This window comes from Aulonocara sp. 'chitande type north' Nkhata Bay, linkage group LG18 (genome assembly GCF_057382095.1).
Source record: "Aulonocara sp. 'chitande type north' Nkhata Bay isolate Kocher_YH1m ecotype deep benthic linkage group LG18, A_spYH_male_GT1.1, whole genome shotgun sequence".
NCBI classification, from domain to species: domain Eukaryota; kingdom Metazoa; phylum Chordata; class Actinopteri; order Cichliformes; family Cichlidae; genus Aulonocara; species Aulonocara sp. 'chitande type north' Nkhata Bay.
Genome location: NC_141361.1, coordinates 17367757 through 17392453, shown reverse-complemented (window position 1 = coordinate 17392453; position 24697 = coordinate 17367757). Strand labels below are relative to the sequence as shown.

At 37.2% G+C, this 24697-nt stretch overlaps 1 protein-coding gene across 2 annotated transcripts; it reads right to left on the bottom strand.

Moving 5' to 3' along the window:
- Positions 1-1602: 1602 nt before the first annotated feature.
- Positions 1603-19260, bottom strand: rb1cc1 (RB1-inducible coiled-coil 1). Of its 2 annotated transcripts, none has more exons than XM_086271139.1 (23): positions 18881-19260; positions 17610-17742; positions 17394-17520; positions 17141-17311; positions 16768-16970; positions 15916-16330; positions 15646-15816; positions 15379-15563; positions 14366-14552; positions 13234-13315; positions 13077-13141; positions 12869-12972; positions 11666-11792; positions 9489-11419; positions 8832-9039; positions 6046-6154; positions 5555-5849; positions 4122-4170; positions 3978-4025; positions 3495-3553; positions 3154-3281; positions 2744-2814; positions 1603-2503 (listed from the first exon to the last, which is right to left on the bottom strand). In XM_086271139.1, exons 2-23 carry the CDS (start codon positions 17678-17680, stop codon positions 2426-2428), a joined length of 4884 nt encoding a protein of 1627 aa, XP_086127265.1. In that variant the 5' UTR covers positions 17681-17742; positions 18881-19260; the 3' UTR covers positions 1603-2425. The 2 variants fall into 2 exon arrangements, with proteins under 2 accessions (XP_086127265.1, XP_086127266.1); XM_086271140.1 differs by lacking the exon at positions 18881-19260 and adding an exon at positions 18329-18516.
- Positions 19261-24697: the final 5437 nt, after the last annotated feature.

Below are 24697 nucleotides of genomic sequence, written 5' to 3'. Positions count from 1 at the left end.
AACAAAGGCATTTATAATGTGTCTTTGACTTTTAGCTGATGGCATTAGAGCGCTGCATTAATATACCTGTCCTTACACAATTACCTGAGTATATTTGTAATGAATCTTCCGAGTGCTTCAGAATATTAACAAGTTTTTTACTTTTTCATGCTAGTTATAAATGAAATACAATTTCAGCCTGTGCATGAAAAGCTATAGTCTGTTCCTAATGTTTTGCAAGGGGACTGTTTTCCTAGTGTTCTTTACAATGTTCCGTATACAGTAACCTAGTTTCAGTGTTTACTAACAAAGATGTGAAAGAAACATCAAGTCTTGCAATTTTATTTTTCTTAAATAACCAAGTGCAAGTTGGAAGAAATTTTTTTCTCATTGTTATACCTCTCGATTAAAATTGGTTTTTAAAGTGTAACTGTCCAAACTGCAGAAGGAACTACCTGATTAACTCAGACTACAGTAATTTCTATTTAAATCCTTTTATTATGAAATCAGATTTTCATATTCAATCAAATTAAATTTAAATGACCTGGTTGATCATATATACACACATACGTATATATATATATATATATATATATATATATATATATATATATATATATATATATATATATCAGATGTAGTCTACATAATTTTTGCTAATTGTCATTTCATTAAAGCTCATTATGTATGTGTGTGCGTGTTAAAGATATAAATAAATTAAACTGGTGACATTTAAATACAGACACTACACTATGACTTACTAAGCATGCAGCCAAATTTCACATTCATTACTAAAGATAAGAACTCAAAAATGTTACGAAAAAAAGTCTTGAGACTAGACTAGCTTGAGACTACACATGGCAGTGTTAAATCCCATTCAGCCTGATGAGAGTGACTCCCAGCAGCACTGAGCTCAGTGGGGGGTTGTAAACATTTACACTAAGAGCCTGTCCAGTGCACATGGTTGGTGCTTGCCAGGCACCTCGGTATCGAATGTTGTGTTGCATATTTTGTCATTCAGGCCTGTCCCGAAATTGTAGGAATCACACCATCAATTTATGAAGGAGCCATCCAAATGTGACAACAGGCTTATGCTAAATGGAGAAAATAGAGCTAAACATTGTTAAAACACCCCTAGACCCACATGGTAGAGAGTGCTCGGCGGAGAGCTGCTATGCTCCCCGCTGTGAACTGGGAAAGTGATGTTGGTGGGCTTCCTTCTCCATGAGGGCCGCATCGTTCTTGGGCCCCGATTTGAAGCCTTTTTGAAGTCTGTTTCCTGCAGCACCGTGCCAACATTAATGTTTCCACAAAAGCAAAAATGCTAAATCAAATGAATACACTATACTATGCTATTCCACATTGACTCCTGAATTTCCCCCAGGAAAATTTTAAAAATCATCATTATAGGTGCCATTTACTATATATGCCTTAAAAGCTTCTGCTGTTTTTGTTTTATACAAAATGGTTAGAATGACGTGTCAGTGAAAAATAATAATTGTCGGCTTTCTCCTCCCCAATGAAACATAAAATATCTCACCTGTAATATTAATGTGCACATAAGTATTTGTTACATTTCTGCATCAGAGGAAAGAATGAAAAGGAAAGAAAAAAACTATTGAATCCATTTGGGATCAGTCCTTTATTGTTTCAAAACTCTAGCTTTTACAATACAGTAATTTATTGTTACATGTGATTTGATGGGTAATATACAATGTCTCCCGATAATGAAACACAGTCACAAAGTATTCCTTTCTACATATCAATATTCTATGATAGTGAGAAGTTTGTGCTGATATATTTACTTAGTTCTGACAGCTCAATTAACTTCCCTTTTCAAATCAACAAAAGCATTGTTTTGAAAGTGCATTTCAAGGATTGCAAAGACGACTGTTTCCATTAGTCAGTCATAATGTACATTTCAGTATTGACACAGGGCCATACTGTTTTGTGAGTAACAAACAGCATTAACTACATTTCCAACTACAACATTTATCTGGATAAGTAAATCAAAGAAAATATATCAATATGCATGCCATGAACATTCCTCCATAAACATTTATAATAAATGTATATTTTTCATTTAATTATGCTGATAATGACAGTATTTTCCACAAAAGGACAAATGCTGATAATGAGAACTAATATTGAACATCCAAATTTCGTTTAAGTTTACATACAGGTCAGATGGCATTATGCCACAGTGTATAGGGCATTGCCCTAATAAGTTTAATAGCATTTGGTCCACAATAACAAATCTGGGTTTAAAAGAACAAAAAAAGTGATAGCAGGTGGGATTTTAAAATAAAATGCAAAACCATAGGATGGCGATCTTAATTCTTTCCATTTTTTAGGTCTTTCGATTTTCAAGTTATGAGTTATTATGTGATGTTTCTGTTCAAAAATTAAACTATATAAATATACATTTTAGCTCATTACTTGGCTATTATACTTTTCTATTCCATGGAACAGCTTTCACTCTGTAGAACTTGGTTCCTAAAGGAACCTTGAATCTGTTTTGGGCCTGAAAAAGGAGAGGAAGAGAAGGAGAGAGAGATCATTACAAGAAACAATGAAGGTTCAAACTTTGTACTTAATTGTAAGAACATTACTGACATGACTTTAAAAAAAATCCAACTCTGATTTAAAAAAAATATATTAAAAAAAAAAAAAGACACTTATAGGCCTACAGTTGAAACTGTAAGTAAAACAGGGTTAAATGTTAATCGAATATGTAAACAAAGTATTTTTAGTACTTAAGTACCTTTTTTGCCTGGCAATACTCCTTCTCCATCACCTTTCCAAGCACCCACGGCCGTCTTGAGGTCCCTGATGCTAAACAAGAAAACAAATCGCATCGTTAAATAAACTTAAGAAAATGTTCACCAATTTTATGTGTAAAATAAAGCCAACAAGCATCAGTAGCAAGAACAAAGATTAAACTACATTTTATTTTAGCACCCATGTACACACAACACACAAAGCTCTCATGTTTGATTTATATATATATATATATATATATATATATATATATATATATATATATATATATATATATATATATAAATCAGAAAACAATCAGTCGTGCCTTTTTATTTTATTATTAAAAAAGAAATGTGTAAAATAAATTTCAATGACACAACGCTAAACTCAAAAGGGTTTGATGAAGCTGACCTGGTTTGAGGTCCAGTGCAGTAAGAGACTCAGAATGGAGGAAGTAGAGGGTGGGACCAACTGTGAAGAGCACGTAGTTGTCATGCCTTTCATCCAAGATGATTAGAACCAAATCGCCTACCTGGAAACTGAAACATAAAAAAAGACCAATAAAGAGACCAAATGATGATGAAACCGAATTGCAAAATGAAAACACAAAAGAAAATACATTAACGGTAATCATATGTGTATAATTATACCTACATACATAATAATGTACACAATAATGACAGAAAAACCACACACACATCAGCAAGGACATGTTAAGGCCCTGTGTGTTTCGTTTTTTAAAATTCACTTACTCTCTGATGGCGATTTTGTCTGAATGCCGTGATGACACAGACGACATGCTCTGAGACATCTACACAGAAGAGAAGGGCAACATTACTCACGTTATCAAAGCAAAATTAATAATATTAACAAGAACTGACTTCCACTGGGGATTATTAAATCATTTGTCTGTGACATAGGCTTTGAACTCTTATACTTTTACCACCTGACAGAATTATATCATAATCTAAACTATACCAGTCTTCGAGTTATGCAATATTAGTATTGACTAAATCTTTTCACACCAGAAAAGTACATTTTTGACATTTGTATTAGTATACAAGTTTGTGCTTCACTAAAATTCACCCCTTGTACATTTCAATGATCCTCTTCCTAAAGACTCATTTTTATTCACTGAGCTCGCTGGCCTCCTGGGTCAGGATTCTACTCTTTGATGCTAGTGCCACCTGGTGGAGAAATTGTTTCATAGCCTATAATGAAAATGATAAACTGACCAGTCTTTGACTGAGACGCTTGTTTTCTTCTTCCTTCATGTGCAAAGTCTGCAACATATATTAAATGAATTAGTCAGACATGCCTACACAAACAAACTCTTATCCAGTCAGATGCAATGATAAAGATGCAGCATGTCTAATTACCCTCTCAAGTAAGATTATCCGCTGTTTCTCCTCTGACATCATAGTATCACTACAAAAACAACAACAACAACAAAAATTAACAAGATGCAGTATACAAAAGGTAAAACTAAATAAATAAATCATAACATTTTTTGACTTGTGACCACTTGGCGCTTCTTAATATTAAGAATTTAAAAAATTATTTATTTATTTTAACTTACACTCTCGGTTCCTAGCCTCCCTTCCTTGGACTGTCAAATGTCTCTTCTGTTCGTCCATTTTTGGCTAGTTTATACAGTTGGCTCTCGAAACACAACACAAAAGTCTGTTTCTCTGGCTCGCAATCGATTTGACGGCATCTAAACAAAACTTACTGTCTATGAAGGAAACCTTTTTAGGTTTCACTATGAATTTGTTTGAGATTAACATGTTGGCGCAATAAAATCCACGTACTGCAGCACTGCGAATGCACAGAAATGAACACACTCAGATTCTCGTAGTTTCCTTGTCCAACTTAAACTGTAACTAAAATCTTAATCCAAGGTGCAGTCAAAGAGATCCCACTACCCAACCTATAAAAAGGCAAAAACTGTCCTCAAGTTCCATTACGGCCCTTTTGTGAAGCTCTACATTGTTCCCTGCCCTCTTGCACCTGTAGGGATTGTTCATTGTAGGAGCTACTCTGATCAACTGCGCCTGACAATATGGGAGGATTTTACTGTGTACATTCTTGTGAATACTGTCATTCCCCTGACTTTATGGACTTTGAGTTTAGATAGTGCAGATTCATCTGTCATGTCATTTGAGCACCGGTTGTCATTAATAGTAATGAGCCTTGTGAGGTATGGCCAGTTTGATGCAGACGTTACTGTCTGCTTTCAAAGTAAATGTGAGCTCAATGATGAAATAAAAAATGCACACATAAAAGTGGTCAGAACGGCCATCCAGGGAGCAATCTCAGTGAAGCAGGAGCTGCAAGCTATGCATCACTACGCCAGGAGATGACCTTGAAGGGGATATACTGTTAAAATTTTAACCAGTGATGGTTTATCCAAACTTTTGGACTTACATTACATTGTGCATCACAGATTCCACAAAAACTATTATGTATAGAATAACCAAAATTCTGTGCATTCCTTTTACATGGACCTCTCTATAAACTGTGGCTACAAGATCATGCGCAGGTGAGAAGGTTTCTTACGTATTTTGCAAATGTTGTTTGAAATATAAAGTGTGGAGTAAGGATAAACACATTGTCCAAATGCAGCCCACATAGTTGTTAACCAGGTGAGGTTAGGATAGGATAACTGGTTAGGATACCTGTCCTAACCGTGCTGCTAATGTGTGCTGCTCTGATTTTTCTTTCCCCATGAACAGTAATAGTGTCAGGCACATAATCACGTGGACGTATTTCAGACTCTAAACACAATGTTTATTTTAGAGTAGATGCTTACTGGACGGTCACCATGCTGGCTTCCACTGCTGAATCAACATGTTCGTCATCTCGAATGGCTGCCACAGAGGCCAATCTATCAGTTTCAGTGAGGGGCTCAGAAGAACAAGCCCCAGCAACGGGCAGAGCTCTAGCTGCTGCTGCTCCGGCTTCTGAGGCATCTTGAGCTGAGGGGTTAGGGTTGAAGAAGGCAGAGGACACCAGTGCAGTGCTGCGGAAACGGTTGAGCTCCTCTTCCAAATGTTTCTTTTCCTGCATCACACTAGCCCGGTCCTCAGACAGTTTCTCTATCAGAGCTGGAATAAAAGTATAAATAAAAACCACTGACAAACACAAAATAACATTATTTTTGACAAAAGCCTAAAAATGAATATTATGGCAGTGAGAACAAGCGAACAGGACAAGTAATGAATATTCATGAGGTGCTACCATGATGTCTCATTTCCAAAACTGTAAGAAAAACAGTGTTCAATGTGGACAGTACACACTCACCTTTATCTTTCTCCTGCTGCTGGGTAACTTTATGCAACTTCTCCGTGAGATCACTGATGATCTGCTCCTTTTTCATTTTCTCTCGTGTTAGAACTGTGTTGAAATTTGTCTGGATAAAAAGATTAATAATTATTATTATTAACATTTTAAAAATTTTGACAAGCTTAACAACCATTTTAGTGAGAACAGAGCATTTATATCAAAGCATTAATTATTTCATTTTTAATTGCCAATTTCTGAGGACACAGATCAGCATGCAGCCATGGGAGTTACAGTTGTTTTGTTAGCTTTTACTCCTAGTATTTTGATATTTTTGTATCGTACATCCATGTATTACACCAGACAATAAATAACAAAAGAAATCAAACTGTATGTGCTCCTAACAATTCTGTTTGTTGCAAGTCTCATCAGGTTCAACTACAAAGGGAGATGTAGCAAAGTAAGGTGAGATGTCCTCAATTTTTTTTTTCGTAAACAGTAAATGAAATAATACAAAATCTATAGCACAGTAAAATAAATGTCTGTCCACATATGAAGCGATCTGCTCATCGTCCATAGCATTGTAGCTAGTTGGTCCCTAGAGGAAAATCCAGACTCTGGTTCCCTAGGTGATCCTGAAAAATATTTTATGACCTGTAATATGTAAACGGTGTCATTCATCCAGTTGCCAATGTATTAGTCATCCCTACTTTTACTTAGGAAGGTGGGAAAAAAGACAGAAAACTAAAGGTAGGTTTTATAAAATGGATGAGATCTGACCCTTAAGTACTGAATACTCAGTACACAAGGGTTGTAAGGTCAACACTGAAACTTTTGATGGCATGTTGAAGGCTTTTGTCTATAGGGAGGATGAACTGTATTTAAAATATTTCACACTACCATAACGCTATACTGACAAGCACTTTTTCTACTGCTAATATTTCTCCATGGCAGCCTGCCATGCTAAAATCTTTGCTGCCAAACAAGAAGCGTTGTGCATATATAAAGAAATTGGGTCACCGTGCATCGCTTGTAGCTGACAGCTGGACACTATAGTGGACATTTTAGGCTAAGGTTCACTGGTAACCCTCTTATACATCCCCCGCACTGTCATGTCAGTCAATGGTATCTCTTTGCTCCCACTGTTTGCAGCAATAATTGCTCTCCTCAAAACTGACAGTAGTTTAAATAGGCATCCACCCCTCTTTGCACAGCTAAAGGTTATTTAGCCTGTCAGTGCTGCAAGTCTCTGGTAATCAAATTGCCGCTAGTTTCTTCCTGTGTGTATGCTGCTTCCAGCTGAGTTAGTTTAGGTCTTATCCCCTTCACAAACAGCTTTTTCCATTTACAACACACTTTATGACTGACTAAATGAAGATGGCCACTGCTAATTGCATTCACTCTCCTATGGCCAAGGAAACACGTTAGTGCTACTACTACTATTCCCATTCATCGACATACACAGAGTCTATGAACAGTTTTGCAGATCGTTTGCTACATGTTATAGCTGTTTGCTGTCACCTGGGGGCAGTGTCACAAACAAGCGGTCTGTGGGCTACTCTTGGTAATGCTCTTGTTGGTCTTCAGCCAACTATCTGGTCTTTAGCCAACTATCTGGTCTTTAAGTGATGACGTATGAACCCTGCTTCTAGGTCCAAACTACTCTGCGTTTATTAAGGCTGTTGCGTTTTTAACATGTTTTAATTCCTTGTATCTTTTTCTATTTAATCTGGACAAGCCCCTAAAAAAAGGGCAGTGATCACTGTCGGCCTCTCTCTCAGGTTTTATTACCACTATTCATTTTAACGCTCAGTTTTTAAAATCATACAATGTAACTACTGCCCAGCTCATACAGCAGTATATTATTAACCAACCTCATATTGTGGATGGATTATCTCAGTTGTTCTTCTGACAGCATCCTGCCATGCAATCACATTTGTCCCTAACCATTGCGTTAATTTTTATCGACTGGAAAAAAGTTAGCATTCATCCTCTGGATTCACTGTGTTTATATTATGCTAACATAGCTGTGTTGCTAGCATTCACGTAGCACATCATTATATACAAGCTAGTTCAACTTCAGTAACACTACAAACATCACTGCTGTTTAGTTTTCTGTCTTCATTTATGTCAGAAGTGATAGCAGAGCTGTACATCTTAATTTGTTTCAGAAATCTCTCAGTCAGAACCTGGTATATTATATTTAAATGGAAACTAGCGAGCTAACTCCCTGCTAACTTCTAACTCCATTAAATTTCAGAAATTCTGTTTTTATGGATGCCTGGATGTTAAACTTAATTGTTACACCTGGTAGAGCAGCCACACTAATCATTTTATTACAGATGAAATAATTTAGACAGTTTTTAATCTCTTAGTGATGCCGCAGTGTTTGTTTGACTTTAATCACTGACGAGTTTGGACCCAGAAACGCCTAATAACGTCAGACTTAAAGACCACATAGAGAGGAGCAAAGTTAGAAAATACAAGAGAGCTGAATTGTGTTACATAAATTCTGCTGTGTCCAATGCAGTGACTGTCGGTGCGTGATGATCTTTGATGGTTTTTTTCCCCCACAGTTCCCCCGTTTATTATGAACTCCGCTGTTGCTCTCTTTTCTGTTCCAGCTTGTTTTCAACCAGCAGGCATTCAACCTATGCACAGCATCATCCACGTTCAGTCACATGCGGTTGGGTTTTTGGAAGACTGCACACAAGTATGTTAGCATAGGTCCGCACTCAAATATCAACAAAAGACAAATATCAACAAAAGCAGAACCCTAAAATAAGCTAACAAGAGCAAATACAAACCTGTTGCTCTGCAATAAGTGATGTTTTGATGTTCTGTATCTCCTCATTCTTCTTTTTCTCCATGAGCTCCATCTGTGCCTGCAGAGAGGCCCTTTCCTGTTGCAGAGAGGCCCTTTCCTGTTGCAGACGCTCTTGTAGTGCTGAGTCTAGAGACAGAGGTGCTCCAGCATCTGCACGTCCGTCAGCATGCAGGGACAACCCTTCATCACTGAAAGGCACATAGCAAACAAAGTTATCAACTTAAACTACTTAAAACTAACCATGAAAAACACTTTAACTGAAATAAAAATAGATAATAGAAATCCAGAAGCTACGATGTATGGCCTCAATATTACACTTTATTACTGTACTTTTCCTAACTTATTACATCTTAAATTCTGAAAAAACGACCCATGTAATAATAATAATAATAATAATAATAATAATAATAATAATAATATTAAAGTTAATACTAAAAGGAATGTTAAACTAACCTAAGCACAGGAAACTGTGGAAACTAAACTGAAAACCCAAATTTAAAACTAAAAACAACTTACAGAAAATGCAAAATCATAATACCTCTAACAAAAACATTAATCAGCCAAGTGATGAACCTGTAACTGTGAAAATAATGTGAAGAAACATGAAGAGCAAACTTGTTTTGGATTAAACATTTACCTTTTTGAGGACCGGACCTCATGAAGCTCATTTTCAAGTTGTCTAATCTTGCCTAAGAGTCTCTTCTCCATCTCCTCTTTCTGCTCTAAGTCTTTAAAGACATCTGGTGCTGCAGCCTCAGTGGCCTTTTCTTTCTCTAAATGTTTCTCAAATGCAAGTCTGTCCTGCTCTACTTTTTGCGAAAGCAGGTCATTTTCTTGCTGCAAACTGCTGATAACAGTCCTCAACTCCTGCTCCTGTTCTTGGAAACTATTCAGTTGCTTTTCTTTTTCTTCACAGACAGCAGCCAGTTGCTGATCTAATTCCTCTTTAAGTTTCCGATGCTGCTCAGCGTGGTTCCTCTCAGCCTCCTGGGCTTGCTGCTGCAGGGAAGAGAGCTTGTTGCTCAACAAAATAGTCTCCTCTTCGTGTCTGTCAACAAGCTCTGAGATGCAGTGGTCCTTCTCAATCCTCATGAGAGTCCTGAGCTCTGCTAGGTCCACTTCATACTCTTCATTCTTTAGCTGAAGCTCTTTTTTGACAACTGCCAGTTCTTCACCAAGAACTTTGGTCTCCGCCTCTATTTGGGATTTGACAGCCTCTTCCTGCTGTATCCTGGAGTCTTCAAACAAGCGCTTTAACTCTTCTGTCTCTGATTCTTTGAGGGCTAACTCCACCTCTAACTTGCAGCGGAGTTCTGCAAGCTCAGCTATCCGAGCCTCCAAGTCCTTGACCTGACTGTCCTTCTCTTTTATAGCAGTGGCATGGTGATCAGCTGCCTCGCTTAACTTAACACTATTTTCAACAGCAAGATTTTCCAGAGCCTCGTGGTTACCCTTGGTCAGTGTCTCCATTTCTGCCTTGTGTTCATGCTTCATTCTGTCCTCCAACTCTTTTAAATTGGTCTGTGCAACAACTTCCAGCTCCTGTCGGATCTTCTGCTGACTGCGTTCAATCTCAAAGTGCAGATTCTCAAGCTGAGTGGCCAAAGAGTCTCTTGAGGCTGCAAGCTTCTTATTTTCTTCAGCTTGATCACTGATAATCTGCTCCAGGTTGGTGATCTTATCAGTCTGAATACCATCCGTTTGAATCCATCGCTCTCTCTCATTCTCAAGCTGAGTCAGTTCCTTCTCCTTGCGCTCCATAAGCCCTTCGAGCTCCAGCATTGCACGCTGAACATCTCTAACAATATTCTGGTTTACTTGGTTTTCCTTGGTTAGTGTCTTTACCTCCTTCTCAAAGTCCTGCCGTATGGCCAGAAGCTCACTTTGATGCTGCTCCTTCAACGCTTGTTCATGGGTCTGACAGATGCTATCCACAATATTGTGCACCTCTGTGCTCATACTACGCAGAACAAAGCCAAAGTCATGTTGTTCTTTTAATACTAGACCTCGTAAATGACACAGGTCATCCTTTGCATTTCTTAAGCTGGAATGGGACTCCTCTGCAGCACTTCGATACCTCTCAATAACTTGCTGAAGAACAGCGATCTTTGAGTTCTCTCTCTCTAGTATTGTGGTATCTTGCATTCGCTTGTTATCAATAGCGTTAATGACTGAAGAATACAAAGATTCCACCATCATTTCAGGGCTAATAGGATCACTGATAGGGTTTGGAGAGGTCAAGTTCTCTTCAATCACAAACTCGTTTACAGCAGACATGAAGTCTGATTCAGGGCTTTCTGCCAGAGAATCTAAATCAAGGGATCCCTGCTGTAGGACTGGATCCATGTTTGGATGGCCAATGGTTTCAAAGTCAAATGTTTGTGCATCAATGCTGTCTGGCGATAAGTCCTCTAGAGGAGCTGGGACAGGAACATGAAGGGGTTGGCAGCTGGGGCCCTGAAGGCTGAGAGAGGAAGGAGTTTTGGGCGACACCGCTGTTGTGGTAGCAGGCATTTCAGACTGAGGAGACAATGTAGTTGATCTGTGGGCACTCTGACTACAAGATGCCTAGGGAGAAAAAAACAAAACACCCAAGAATAAATAAATATATTCTTCAAGTTGGAGTTTAATCTTAATACGAAAAGAGAAATTAAACAGTATTACAAAAAAAGAAAGAAAAAAATTAGAAAATGCTTGACCTAAAGTTATACCTCAGTATTGTTTGCTTTTTGATAGTTGTTCTAAGTTATGTGTTCATTTCAGACTAGGACAGCAAATACATATATGTGTAATATAACCAAGGTAAATCATTACCCTTTGTTCACTTAGCAGGTCAGTAATCGTCTGTGACATCTCGTCCACGCTCTGCGCAGCTTGGACCAGCTGGTGAAGTGTCTCTATGTGGTGATTTAAGGGCTCAAAGTTGCACACTGTGGGAAGCCTGCAGAAAAAGATTTTTTTAAACTAAACAAACACGGACATATTGGTAAAAACTATGTTGTGAATTTCTTCAGTTTAAAAAGATTGCTTAGAAGGTCTTCAATTTGATGCAATTAAGAGATAACAGAATAAATTTAGGCCACTTTTCACACCAAGAATCTGTTCAAGAAAGCAAACTGAGTCTAAAGCTGAAACTTATTTCTTGAATTGATTAACTTAATCAAGGATTAAACAGTTGTTAACAAAGTTTGGCTGATCAACTCCAAGTATGTTCCCTTTTAGTTAAGAGAGTACATGGCGAATGAAAAAGAAAAGGCATAATTAACAGAGTTCTGAGACCATGATCACCACAGTAATGGGTAAATAAAGAGCAAAGCCTTAATTCAGTAGAATTAAAACTGTGAACTATGTGATACATGAAACTATGCATCACTGCAGTGACAAATGCAACTGACGGCAACTGAAAATAAAAATAAAGCTCAAACAATACTTTAGATCGTTTACTTATAGATGATCATATCGGACCTTTACTTTATAGTCTTACCAAGTTATAATGATTCTGGTTATTAGCACTTAATTATAGTCTGACTTTTTAAATTAACTTTTTAATATCTAGTTTAAACTGAAATATTTTGCTCTACAGCGTTAGAGAGCCTGCATTTCAAAGTGCAATCTGCATAAAATGTTGTAAGACCACATTCAGACTATATTCAGATTATTCACATAATCTCCATCATAAAGAACTATAAACAACTCCAACTATGACATACTTGGTCCCCAAGTAAGACCAACCACAACATGTCCCATGATTTATTCATTATTCAGTTTCTTACATATCTAAAGCTTTTTATATCTTTATTGTTTTATTTATTTAAATAAACCAAAGATAAATGCATTTAAATAAACCAACAAACAGTGCCAGGGACCTGGTTGAACACTAAACAGCTTATTTTGATAACAAACCATAAATTCAGTTATGTTAACTATTGGTAGTTAACGAATAGTTTTTCCATTTTTTCTCAAAAAACCCCATTTAATGATATTTAAAACCACTAATGATTCAAGACAGTGACTTACATGAGGAAAGGCTGCACCTCAACAGGACAACAAGATTTCAAGTACTGCAGGTCCTCAAGTGAGATGTCTGGAAGTTCATCATCAAACCTTCTTGGCCTTCGTGTCTATAGCCAATTAAGAACCATGAAAAAAATAGACTGTCAAACAGTGTGAAACAATAGTGCTAACAAAGAAAAAGTGATACACACGATAATTCAATCAAACTTACACAAAATGATGTTGGAGGCCATGAATCAAGTCCTCTAAACAACCGATTTCGGAGAAAAGACTTTCCTAAATAATAAATAAAACAGTAACTGGGTCAAAATTCTGTTCTTACGTGGAATTGGTGTGTTATTTAATCAGAGTTTCTCAAAAACACTTACGAAAGAGTTTCCCAAAGGATTCCCGTTTAAATTTCTCTGCCTCATAAAGTTGTTTTCCATCCTTGACAAGTGCATTGGCCCACTGAAAAGATTTAAGAAAAATTTAATTAAGATTATGCAATAAATTAATAATTATGTTTCAAAAACATTTTCACAAGAAGATTACATTCCTTAACATCGTTTTAATGTTATTTAGATTTGAGCATTTAGACATAACTTAATGGAAGGCTTGCAGGCACTCTTCAAAAAAAGCCAATATGTATGCAGCGTCCGTCAAAACGAGCAGTTACATTTTTTGCCAAAAACTACATCAATCAGAGGAGCCATCTTTCAAGCAATTCCCAAAACACAAAGTGTTAACTTCTATTCTTTCTTGTGACTGTGAAATAATAAAGACCAAAAAATTAAGCTCAAATAAAGGAAAGTTTCATCAAAATCATCAAAAATCTGTCTTATTAGTCAAACCTTCTCAGAGCTAAGCACCCTTTTTGCACCTTTACCATAGACCGTACATTGCTTAGACACAAGTCACACACCTTTAGCTGTCATAACATATCACAAATTAGGCATTATTTTCTTTTCTGCTGCTGCCAACACAGCACACCACAAATGGCCAGATGTTAGAAAATTGGACACATCTAGACACTTCATAGCTGATTACAGTAACTTAATTCCCCCTGTTAGCACAGGCTTCCTAATGGTTGCAACTTTGTGTTGATAATGTTATTTCTTACACACTTGAAACAGAGCTGAATTCTCACAACAAAACCCCCAAAGACCATCCATCCATTCATTTCCCTCATCTTATTTAATTCAGGATTGGGTCATCAGTCCATTGCAGGGCTAACACACAGTGACAGACCACCATTCACATCTTTATAATTTTGAATAACCAATTAATATAAAGAGATAACTTTTTAGGAAGTGTAAATACCCAGATGGAACCCACACAGAATCTTCTTAAAAGAAACCCTTTCTTTAGGCTATATATGTGGTTTTATGTACTTTATACTATTTTTCATTATATGATTTCATACTGTACATTGTCATTTCTGTAAATCTTATTGAGATGACTGTTTTTGTTAAATTGCTACATCTGAATGCATGATTAGTTTCTAATAACAGTACTGACCTCTCTGTAGTGGCGCATGAACATTTTTCTCCTGACTACCTCTACAACTGCCAAGCAGTACATCTGGGGCACGGTACTGAGGGCCTCCACCACCCTCACTCTTTCCATTAGCTCGGTTAGAAGTCTGAATAGAGCCTGAAGCTTCTCTGCATCCTGGTCTGCATGAAGCATCACGTAGCAGCACCATCTAAAATTATTCCAATCATTAGAATTTGAAAACATAATTCTCATAATCACATTTTTTTAAACATATATTAAATACAGCAAGGTACAATTTATTAAACATAGGATTAGGGCTGTACGATATAACGATATATATCGGATGACGATATTAAAACGTCTATCATTTCATTTTATGCTATTGTTTGTTTCATGGTGTCACAAAAACTGTTTACTGCAATATTTTTTCATTATTTTGATGGTCACTGTAGTGGCTATATTAATTTCTTAAAGTTCTCTCTTTCTCTTATATTTAATATAACCACACTACAGACGGACAAGTGCCTGTTTTTATGCGCTGTCATTAGCAACAACAACAGTAAAACCATCGCGTGTCCGCTTGTTTATTTTCCACAACCTTTCACAATAAAGCTCAAGCTCCTGTTGAGACTTTTCAAAATAAACTGAATCACGTGAAAGAGTATGCAGAGTATTCACAGATGAGAAGTAAAAAAAGAGCCGTCAGGTGCTAAAAAAATAAACCTTAGACTCAAACGTTAGAGCAGGCTTTTCCCCGCAGCATGCTGTGTAATAAACACTCACAAAGAAAACGGCAGCCGCTACAACTTATGTCTAAAATTAAAACACCTGACTCCAGGTACGCGACACCCAGCTGGAAACACTTCACGGAAGTCGAGCTGCCCGAGATTCACAGAATTTACAGAAAATGTAAAATTTTTGTAATTTATGTTGTTATCAGACGATAGATGTCTTATATGAGATTTTGGTCATATCGCACAGCCCTAGTCAGGATCAGCAATTAATATGGAAAAAGAAATGGTTTCCGGTTTTACTTAAGTCTGACTTGAAGGTTGTTTGCTAGCTCTTGTTTGGCAGTGGTGCACTTCTTTTTAATTTCCAGCAGCTTTCTGTGGTTGTTCAGCATGATCATCAGCTGGTTGGTGTGACTCATACACAAATCAGGCAGAACAGATGTATCCTTCAGGTTTTCAGCCCGCTTCTGATTGGCCAAAAATCCCTGGAAGCAAAAACATGTGAGCACAATTCATAACACAACAAAAAGCAGAGAAAACTATTTAATACTGCTTTTCTTTGCATACCTGAGCAAGTTCTTTCTGTTCATTCACCAACTTCTTGCAGCTTGCAAGCATTTGGTCTAGAGCATACAACCTGTCTTCAAGCCCTTTGATGGATTTCATGTTTTGATTATCTAGCTTGGAAATTGTGTCATGACATTCTGTTAGGAAAGGCTGAATGGTCCGCGGGTCAAGCTGAAAGACACAAAATCAAAGTCAAACCTCTTATTCCAATTTAACACAGCACATTTAAAAATCCACCAAGACCTTTTTAAAAATAGATCAATGACTTACCCTATTGATGGAGTCAAAACATTTCCTTACAACCGATTCCACATCATTGGGCCTGTCCTGGACGTTGATCCAATCTAATAATGTAACATTGAACACGGACGGGTTGGTGAGCTCTGGTGTGTCATCATCTAATAGTGCAGCTCTCAGGCCACCACTGTCAGTCATTTCATTTGATTCCTGGTCCTCAGCTGGCTCACAAGTGGCTGTCCCTGAAGCGGAGAAGGATGCTGATGACTTAGAGGGCATCTGTGTTTCAGTTGTGCAGAGCACAGAGTCAGTCGATTTTTCTTCTTCCGTCTCATCTGAATCCTTTGCAGGGGTTGAGCTGGACTTCTCCATGCTCTCTCTGTAACTCTGACGTGTTAAACATTCCAGCAGAGGTATCTTGGCCATTACTGAAACTGCTGTCCCTAACCTGCAATTATAACAAAAGATGAGTTGAGGCTTGTCTTGATGCATGCTCATCCAGGTAAGTAAATCCCAAAAGGTTGATTCTAGTTTCAGTCTTTGTGCAAATTTACTGTTTATAAGGTTGGAGAAATCTGCAGTCAGCTGAGACTGAAGAAGGCACTTGTATGAGTGACGAAACATTTCTCCGACTGAAAACACTACATCCAGATGATCAGAATCAACCTTCTTGTGAGTTGAGACTGGTTCAATTTCTTTACTATTTTATTTGTTTTAAAAAAATAACATTATAACTACATTATTTAAAATGGTTCCTCTAGCATATTCTCTGTAGACTTATTTACCAATAAAAACACAATATTTTGCATTTTAGGTTTAAACTTATTGAAAAAGATCAGCAAACCAACACTTACTTACATTACACAGTTACACAGTAACACTTACTTTGTAAGTTTCACTTTGATTTCCTCCAGATCATGCTGATAATTTGTATAAGCTGTGTTGAATTTTATAAGCAACTTCTGATAAGATAGGGTGCAGTCATCCAGATTCGCCATTATAGCAGCCCAGCCTTGGTGTTGAAGGTGTTCATCATGAACCAAACGTTCACAGAAAGAGCAAAGTTTGTTGGCAACTTCAAACATTTCCTGGAGGGATTAACAAATATTTAACTCAACATTAGAACATTTTCAGAGTATTCTACAGATGATTGATTAGTTATTATTTCTTGTAAAGAAATTCAGTTGAAAAACATTTCATGGCAAATACATTCAAAAACTTTTTTCAGGCCAAGGTTTAAAAAAATGTTGTTAACTACCAGAGCAAGTTGTGTTCGAGAGGCAACAGTGTGAAAGACAGCTGGCATCAAAAGAGACTCCTCCACCTTGACCTGAATCTCACTCTCAATTGAGAAGGTGGTTTTGGGGATCGTTGGATCCCGGTCAGACAAGATCATCTCTTTGTTGAACAGGAATATAGGGTTGGTTTCCTATAGATAAAAATAACAGTGTTTAGAGCATTATATATATTCAAGGAAATAAAATCAACACCTAACAAACTGAAAAACTCACAGTGCCAGCACTGTAGCTGCAGACCCGTCTCTCTGCAGCCATACATTCTCCTCCATTAACAACGAGGACTTGATGTGGAATTGCAATTTTATATTTGGCTTGGATGGCATGTTTGAGCTCCTGTACACTGAGAAGAGGGAAAACACTTTTTAGGTCACACTAAGCAAGGCGTACTGACCACTGTTTCAGATTAATATTACAATGCCAGCTTCTTACGTTTGGACAGCAAGGTCAGTATCAAATGTCAGTGTGCTGCCATTGTTGACCTGGAACACATACAACTTCATGTTTGATCTCCCAGAGTTTTTCCCTCTTGCCTGTCTTGTTCATTTAGTCACTCACCACAACCCTGCAAAATTACACAATAACGCAAAAAATGTAGTTGAGAACAGACAATAAAAACATCCCTGAAATCATTAAATTGAATTATATATTCCTCTTGATTGTATTTATTTCTCCTGTTTATTATTTATTCCTGCTGTCTTACCATTAATATTTTATCCCTGCAAAGTTGGTGTGGAGCACCCATAATTTTGTTGTGCATGTACAATGACAACAAAGGGCTATTCTATTCTATTCTGAAGACAAGTAATGGTGCCATTTATTCAGAGCACAAAACTACTTGAGCAATATTTATATTATACTGATATTATACTGTTACACCGCATGTTATAAGTAGTTATAACAATATACTTTACAGAGTCTATAGAGTGTGCTTATGCAGTACAGTCATTTAAATTAACTCAACAACAAAAAGGCAATATAACTACATTTTACTTTTCCAAAGACAGCCCGTGCATTGTTTCCTACCGAATAATTAGCCTGGTAGCTGAGTCACTACACGGTAGGCTGGGCTATTAGCTAGTTGTTTGGTAACCAGATAGTGACCCAACATATTATTCTAACCAAAGACACAATCTGTCTTTTGAAACTACCTGAAGTAGTAGATTCTTCACACGGGTTTGCGTTTATTCTGAAATTAATAATGCAAAATGGGCTGCGCTAATTAAAGTTGAAGATAGAACAAAACAGTTTGCGCTATGTTAGCCGTTACAACGATAAACAACTTAAAAGCCACACTGCTTTCTGAATTGCTTGTCTGTTAATTGTCTTTAACAACGTTAACGGTTTGTATATCTGCGGGGCCTCCAATCCTTTAGGCATACTCCGGTACCGGGGTTCATGTTTGCCATTTTTATGTCTACTGAAAACACTCAACCGCTGTTAATAACCTCCAGGCCTCCAGTCCGTCATCATAAACACCGAAGAAGTGGTCACCAACAGCTGCTAGCAGGCTAGCTAGTCAATAATAACCCGTTGACTAACTGGCTATTAGCTAAAACGAGCTAGCGCAGGATAGTCAACACTAACGTCGACAAATTTAGAAACATAAACTAGAGGAGTTACAATCATTAGTTTGGATTTATAATTTATGAGAATGAGATATCATGTCGGATTTTTAAAATAAACGATGTCTTTAGTCTTACCTCACTTTGCTCATCTCCCTCTTCTCGCTCTTGGCTTCGCCTTGGCGAGCTGGCTAGCTAAAAAGCTAGCACTCTAGCTAGCTAGCTAACCCGTTTTGGATTGGCATACATAGAGCTAGCTTAGCAAGCCCCTCAGCTAATGTTGGGTATACTAAACCAGAGTAGAATAACTGACAGTCATAATTAGTTCCACAAAGTAAGCATGCTTCAGTATAATAACGTTCTAATTTGGCAAACTCCAGCCGTAATGGTGTAGCACACGGACTAAACCACTAGTTGTTTATCTCAGGTGGCTACCTACGCTAACACCCTCTCTAGTAGCTGTGCTTGTTTTGTTGTTGTCATCTGCGGATGGGAAGTCCGCGAACGACTCGTTCATCCGTTACGACTCAAAGCATTCAGAGTTCAGTCACAAGCCGAGTAACTCCTGTTTCAGCCTGAGGACCGACTCTTTTTAAATAATAAATTAATAATAATTATTATTATTACTATTACCTTTGACAAATTTATACTAAAACTGAACATTTTATTATCACCACAGTAGTATTTTCAGCACAAAGATAAACTTTTTCTTAAAGTAACTTATTCACTGGCCTTATCACAGTACTTCTTGTGTATTTTTTCTATAATTTTCAAAGTTTAATTTTTTCATATTTAAATTTGAAATGATGAGGAACTTTTGCTTCATTTCTTTTGTGTATTTACTTATGTTTGGCTTACCATGCTGTCTTTTTTGTTGTAAAATCATGCTATCAAAAGTTTTAAAGAAAAAAGTTTTATAACTTTTTTAATAAGTTTTATAAATACAGTTTTACTATTTAATTACTTTATTGTGCTGTTTTTAATGCAACATTTTACTTGTTTCCACCACTTAAATAAATAAATAATTCAATAAATAAATAATTGTCAGGCAGAGGCGAGTCAAAAATGTAATTTATTGTCTCAAAATTTCAAGTTAGGTATATATTTCTATATTTATATGGAATTAATAAAATGAACGAATAAATAAACCAAAATGTGCATTTTTACTGAATAGTTTTAAAAAGTATGCTCTCAACCTACTGCTAAATTTTCCATCAGTATGCATTCGTCACTGCACTTTTCCAGGTGTATTCTGGGAAAAAACGAGGAAAAAACCCCCAATCTGCTGCAACATGAGAAGGGGTGTGGTTAAGGCTGCAGTGTGTGCATGATACTGCTGCAAAGAAAAGGTAGTTTGGGGATTAAGTTTATCACCAACTCTGATGGAAGATAAGACTTTATAGAACACCGTCTTACATAACATCTGAACATAATCAGAAAATCAATAAATAATACAGTAAACACAGCTTGTTTTTATGCGCCTTTAAGAAGCGGGAAAAGAAAAAGCAAAGGAACGGACTTTGTCCGACATTTAGTCAAATCGTTTTTTCCTTGATTGCGTATCTGCTGATCGCACTCTGTGGACAGCAGTCTGTGATGATTCATCGCATTTTCTATCTTTACCCAATTTCTTTTATTTTTAAAACAACCATAATAAAAAGAAGACATATTAGTTATGCAATGTTTAACATTTTTACTCTCCAATGATGATGAGATGAAAGCCTTATATAAGTACACAATTTCTGTTCATTTCACAAAGATATTTGAGTTATTCAGCTAACAGTAGTCCTTGTTTCATGCTAACAGTCAGTGATCCACAATATAAGCAAAGGTTTATTGAAATTGGTTGACAGTATGCATTAAAAAAATCTGATACAGGCACCTCCAACCAAACTGCGCTGCATCATTTCTGTTACATTTTTTTTAAATGTATAAATTCTAATTTTGAAGAATAAACTCTGTAATCTCTGTGACGTTTTTAAGACAAACGCCCACTAGGGGTCGCCATATCACAGGACTTTTTTTCAACCAAACAATATGTTGAAAACATGTTATCACCTTTCACACTGCCACACAGTGCTTCAGTTTAAATCAGGTTTTCTCCCTGCAGACCATCATAACCTCAGATAATGACTATACACTTTAATGGTGAGCAGAATTTCTCCAGTGTAAATGAGACACAGTTATTTGTACTGTTTAACATTACAAGTTTTGACAATAGAGATTTTTTTTATATGGGAATGACTTAACCCACCTAAACCAAGTCTGGTTATTTGCTAAAATTGAAAAACATTAAAAATGAGCATAGACATCATTTTTACATTGTTTTATATTATTATTCTAAGGTAAATATCAATGTCCAAATAAAACAAATAAAAGCACATGATCCCAGGCCTTTTGAAAATGCCAAACAGAAGTTTGGGTTACAGTAATGTACAAACACACAAGTTTCTCAGATTTACAGAAATTAATTTTGTTAGTAAAAACTTTTTAAAAGCATTACAACAACCATAAAATCATCAATCCATTTTGTTCTGCTTCCAGTTCAGAGTGGCAGGAGCCTATCCCAGCTGCCATAGGGCAAGAGAGAGGGCACACCCGGGACAGGTTGCTGTTGTAGGGCTAGCATAGAGAGACAGACAACTATTCACAACTGTTGGCCATTTAGAATAACCAGTTACCTAACTGCATTTTTGTACTGTAAGAGGAAGAGGGAGTATACAGAGATTCCACACAAAAATAGGGAGAACATGAAAACTCCACACAGAAACGCCCAGGCCAGATGATTGATTCAAACCCAGGACCTTCATCCTGCGAGGCAACAGTGCTAACCATTCTGCCATTGTGCCTACTGCATGCTTTTATAGATTATTGCTCCTACATATTACAGAATCATCTTGACGTTTTCTCAAATTAAAGTGTGTTACATTAGGTGTCACCACATGCTATAAGAAAACAGACAGATTTATGTGCTGCAACATGAAACCAGGATTTTAAATACATTTATATTTTTTATAGAAATACTCATTAGAAAGCTTCTTCTTGTAGCCCAAATGTGCTGACTGGCAAAACAATTCAATACCAAGTTAGGATTTTTTTGTTGTTGTAAATAAACTCTATTAAAATTATGACCTTCATTCATTGGTGTTAATTACTGTGTTTGAAATGGTTTTTATAACTAGAAACTTGCACTGGAATAAAAAAAAAGAATCCTCCAAAATATCCAGCAAGGTCATTGTGCTGGTCCAAGCTGAACTATCATAAATCTCTGCGAGGCACATGCTCAGCAAGGCCAGACGATGTCTTCGCTCCACTGGTTACATCCTTAGATGGTAGTTAAAACTGATGTGTTTGGATGGCACCCAAGAAGGTCCAAACTTAAATGAGAGTCACGTCTTTCTCCAGCAATTACTTCAATTAGCTCATGAAATGATGTCAAGTCATGTGCATACTAATAACTCATTAAGCTGTGCATTCAAATTCCCTCTCTTCTCTATAGAAATTCACGTGAAAGATTCATGATGTCTGTGATGTTATTTGTATTCATTTCAGTGTGATGTCAAACCATCTCTATGTGTCATGGTCGTTTTGAGTTTTGGCGAGGTTTAAGGGTTTTGTAGTTTTGATTATTTTTGTATTACACTTCTCTATTTAGTGTTGTTGACATCCTGGCTTTGTGTTATAGAATTATGATTATGTTCTGTGCCTTCAATTGATTAGAGGTTGTTTATCTCCGTTTGTGTTCCCTTTCTGTTCCCTTGGTCTTCTCTCTGTGTTTTGTTTTCTCTCTCTATGTGAAGCTTGTGTGTCTTTATCTTGGTCTCGGTGTTTGTTCCTTCCTGTTTTATTTTGGTGGTCCCTTGTCCTGTGCATTTTGTTCAGTTTTGCTTCCTCTGTCTCTTTAGTCTATGATCCCTCATCAATCTGTGTATAGACTGTCTCGGTCTCTCTTTGCCCATAGTGTAGTTTAGTATTTCAATGCGAAGTTCCATTGTTTCTTAGTTTGTATTCGTATTCCAAGTTTTTCCCCTGAGGCTTAGCAATAAAGCTCATTCATGTGTTTTGAGTCCTACATTTGGGTCCAACCCTGCCTGCCACACAGCCATCCCTAACACTATGAGGTTTGGAGACTACCTAGGCTATTCCATGACCTTAATGTTTTTATTATTTAGACACTCCTTTATTCCATCCGTGGTATGTTTTGGGTCATTGTCATGCTGGATGATCATCCACAATCCATCTTTAGTATTCTGGATGAGGGGAAAAGGTTCTTGTCCAAGATTTTATGGTACATGACCCCATTCACTGGCCCCTCAATACTGTGAAGTCATCCTGTACCCTAAACAGAAAAACAGCCCCAAAACATAATGTTTATGCCTCTGTGCTTGACTGTACTTTGAGTCATTTGTCTTTCTCCAAACACAGCAGCTAGATTTTGGTTTCATCTGACCGCAGCACTTTCTCTGAGTCATTTAGATGTTCACTGGCAAAGTTAAAGCAGGCGTGTAGATTTCTTGAGCAGGAGTGCTGCAAGATTTCAATCTATTGCAATTAGGTGTGTTATCAGTATGTTCTTGGTGACTGTGGTCCCAACTGCCTTCAGATAATCAACAAGCTTCTCCCATTTAGTTTTGAGCTAATCCACTAACTTTCTTATGATCACACTCACCCCTCATGAGGCAAGATCTTGCATGGAGCTCCAGACTGAGGTTGTTTGATGGTTATTTTATATTTCTTCTTTCTGAATAATCACACCAACAGTGTCACCTTCTCTCCGAGTTTCCTGATGATTGTCTCATAGCTATTCCAGCATTGTGCAGGTCTACAATCTTGTCCCTGACATCCTTTAATAGGATTTTCATCTTGCCCATAGTGGTGGAGAGGTTGCAATGGAAGAAAGTGATTCTGTGGACAGCTTTGGTTTATACACCTAATGAGTTGAGATCAGGCAGACAGTCAATCTGTCTCTGGCTTGGTTGCAGGGAACCAAATATTTGACTCAATGACATAAAAATCAATTCATAACTTTTTTTTGTTCTGTTTTTGTGTGTGTGTGTGGTTCTGTTCAACGTAACTGCTTTCATTGGAATTAGGGTGACTAGAGGGCAAGTATCAGCCAAGTGCTGCTAATGAAATCAACTTCATTATCCAATTATCAGCAACTGTGAGAACTTTTATAAAAGCAAAGGTTTTAGCATTCAAGTGTGCTTTAACAATGCTGCACTGTTCCCTGAAGTTGACATCACAGTAAGGTCAGTCAAGGCTAACAGGCAGGTTGGACTCAGGCACAGGACTTGGAAGATCACAGTTAAATGCGTTTATTTATATTGGATAGATATTTACACAATGCAGAAGTGGAATAGCCCTTCAGGGGGGTCCAGGAAGGAGGGGAATCCATTCATCCAACATTTACAGGCAATACACTCTTAATCTCAGAGTTAGGATCACCACACTCCAGCGAAAGGAATCCAGGAGTCTGTACAGAGGATCCACAGTAGCCAGAGACTCAAGAGCAAAGACCTAACTAGGTAGTTCAACAATCTAGCAAACAATGACCCTTAACCACTACCTTAAGTAGTAGCTGCTTCATGAGATCATCGTCACAGATGTGATTGGCCAAAGCAAGAAACCCGCAATGAGTCCCATCCACAACACAGACAGAAACAAACGAGGACAGATAAAGAAGAGACTAGAGAAAACCAAGGGAGAGAGACAGAAAGCCAGGGAGGACTGAGGGACCATAACACTCAGACTGTACAATGCTTCAAAAACCCAAGACCTACATTTCAGACTCTACAAACCCGAATCAGCAAGTTAAATGTTAAGCTTCTTCTCTCTAAATACAACATAGCAATAAAGCTTAAATTTGCAAAGTTGTATCTGAACAAACCATGAGATTTCGGGAATAATGTTCTTTCAACAGAAGAGACAAGACCGAAATGAGATGTTTGGCCT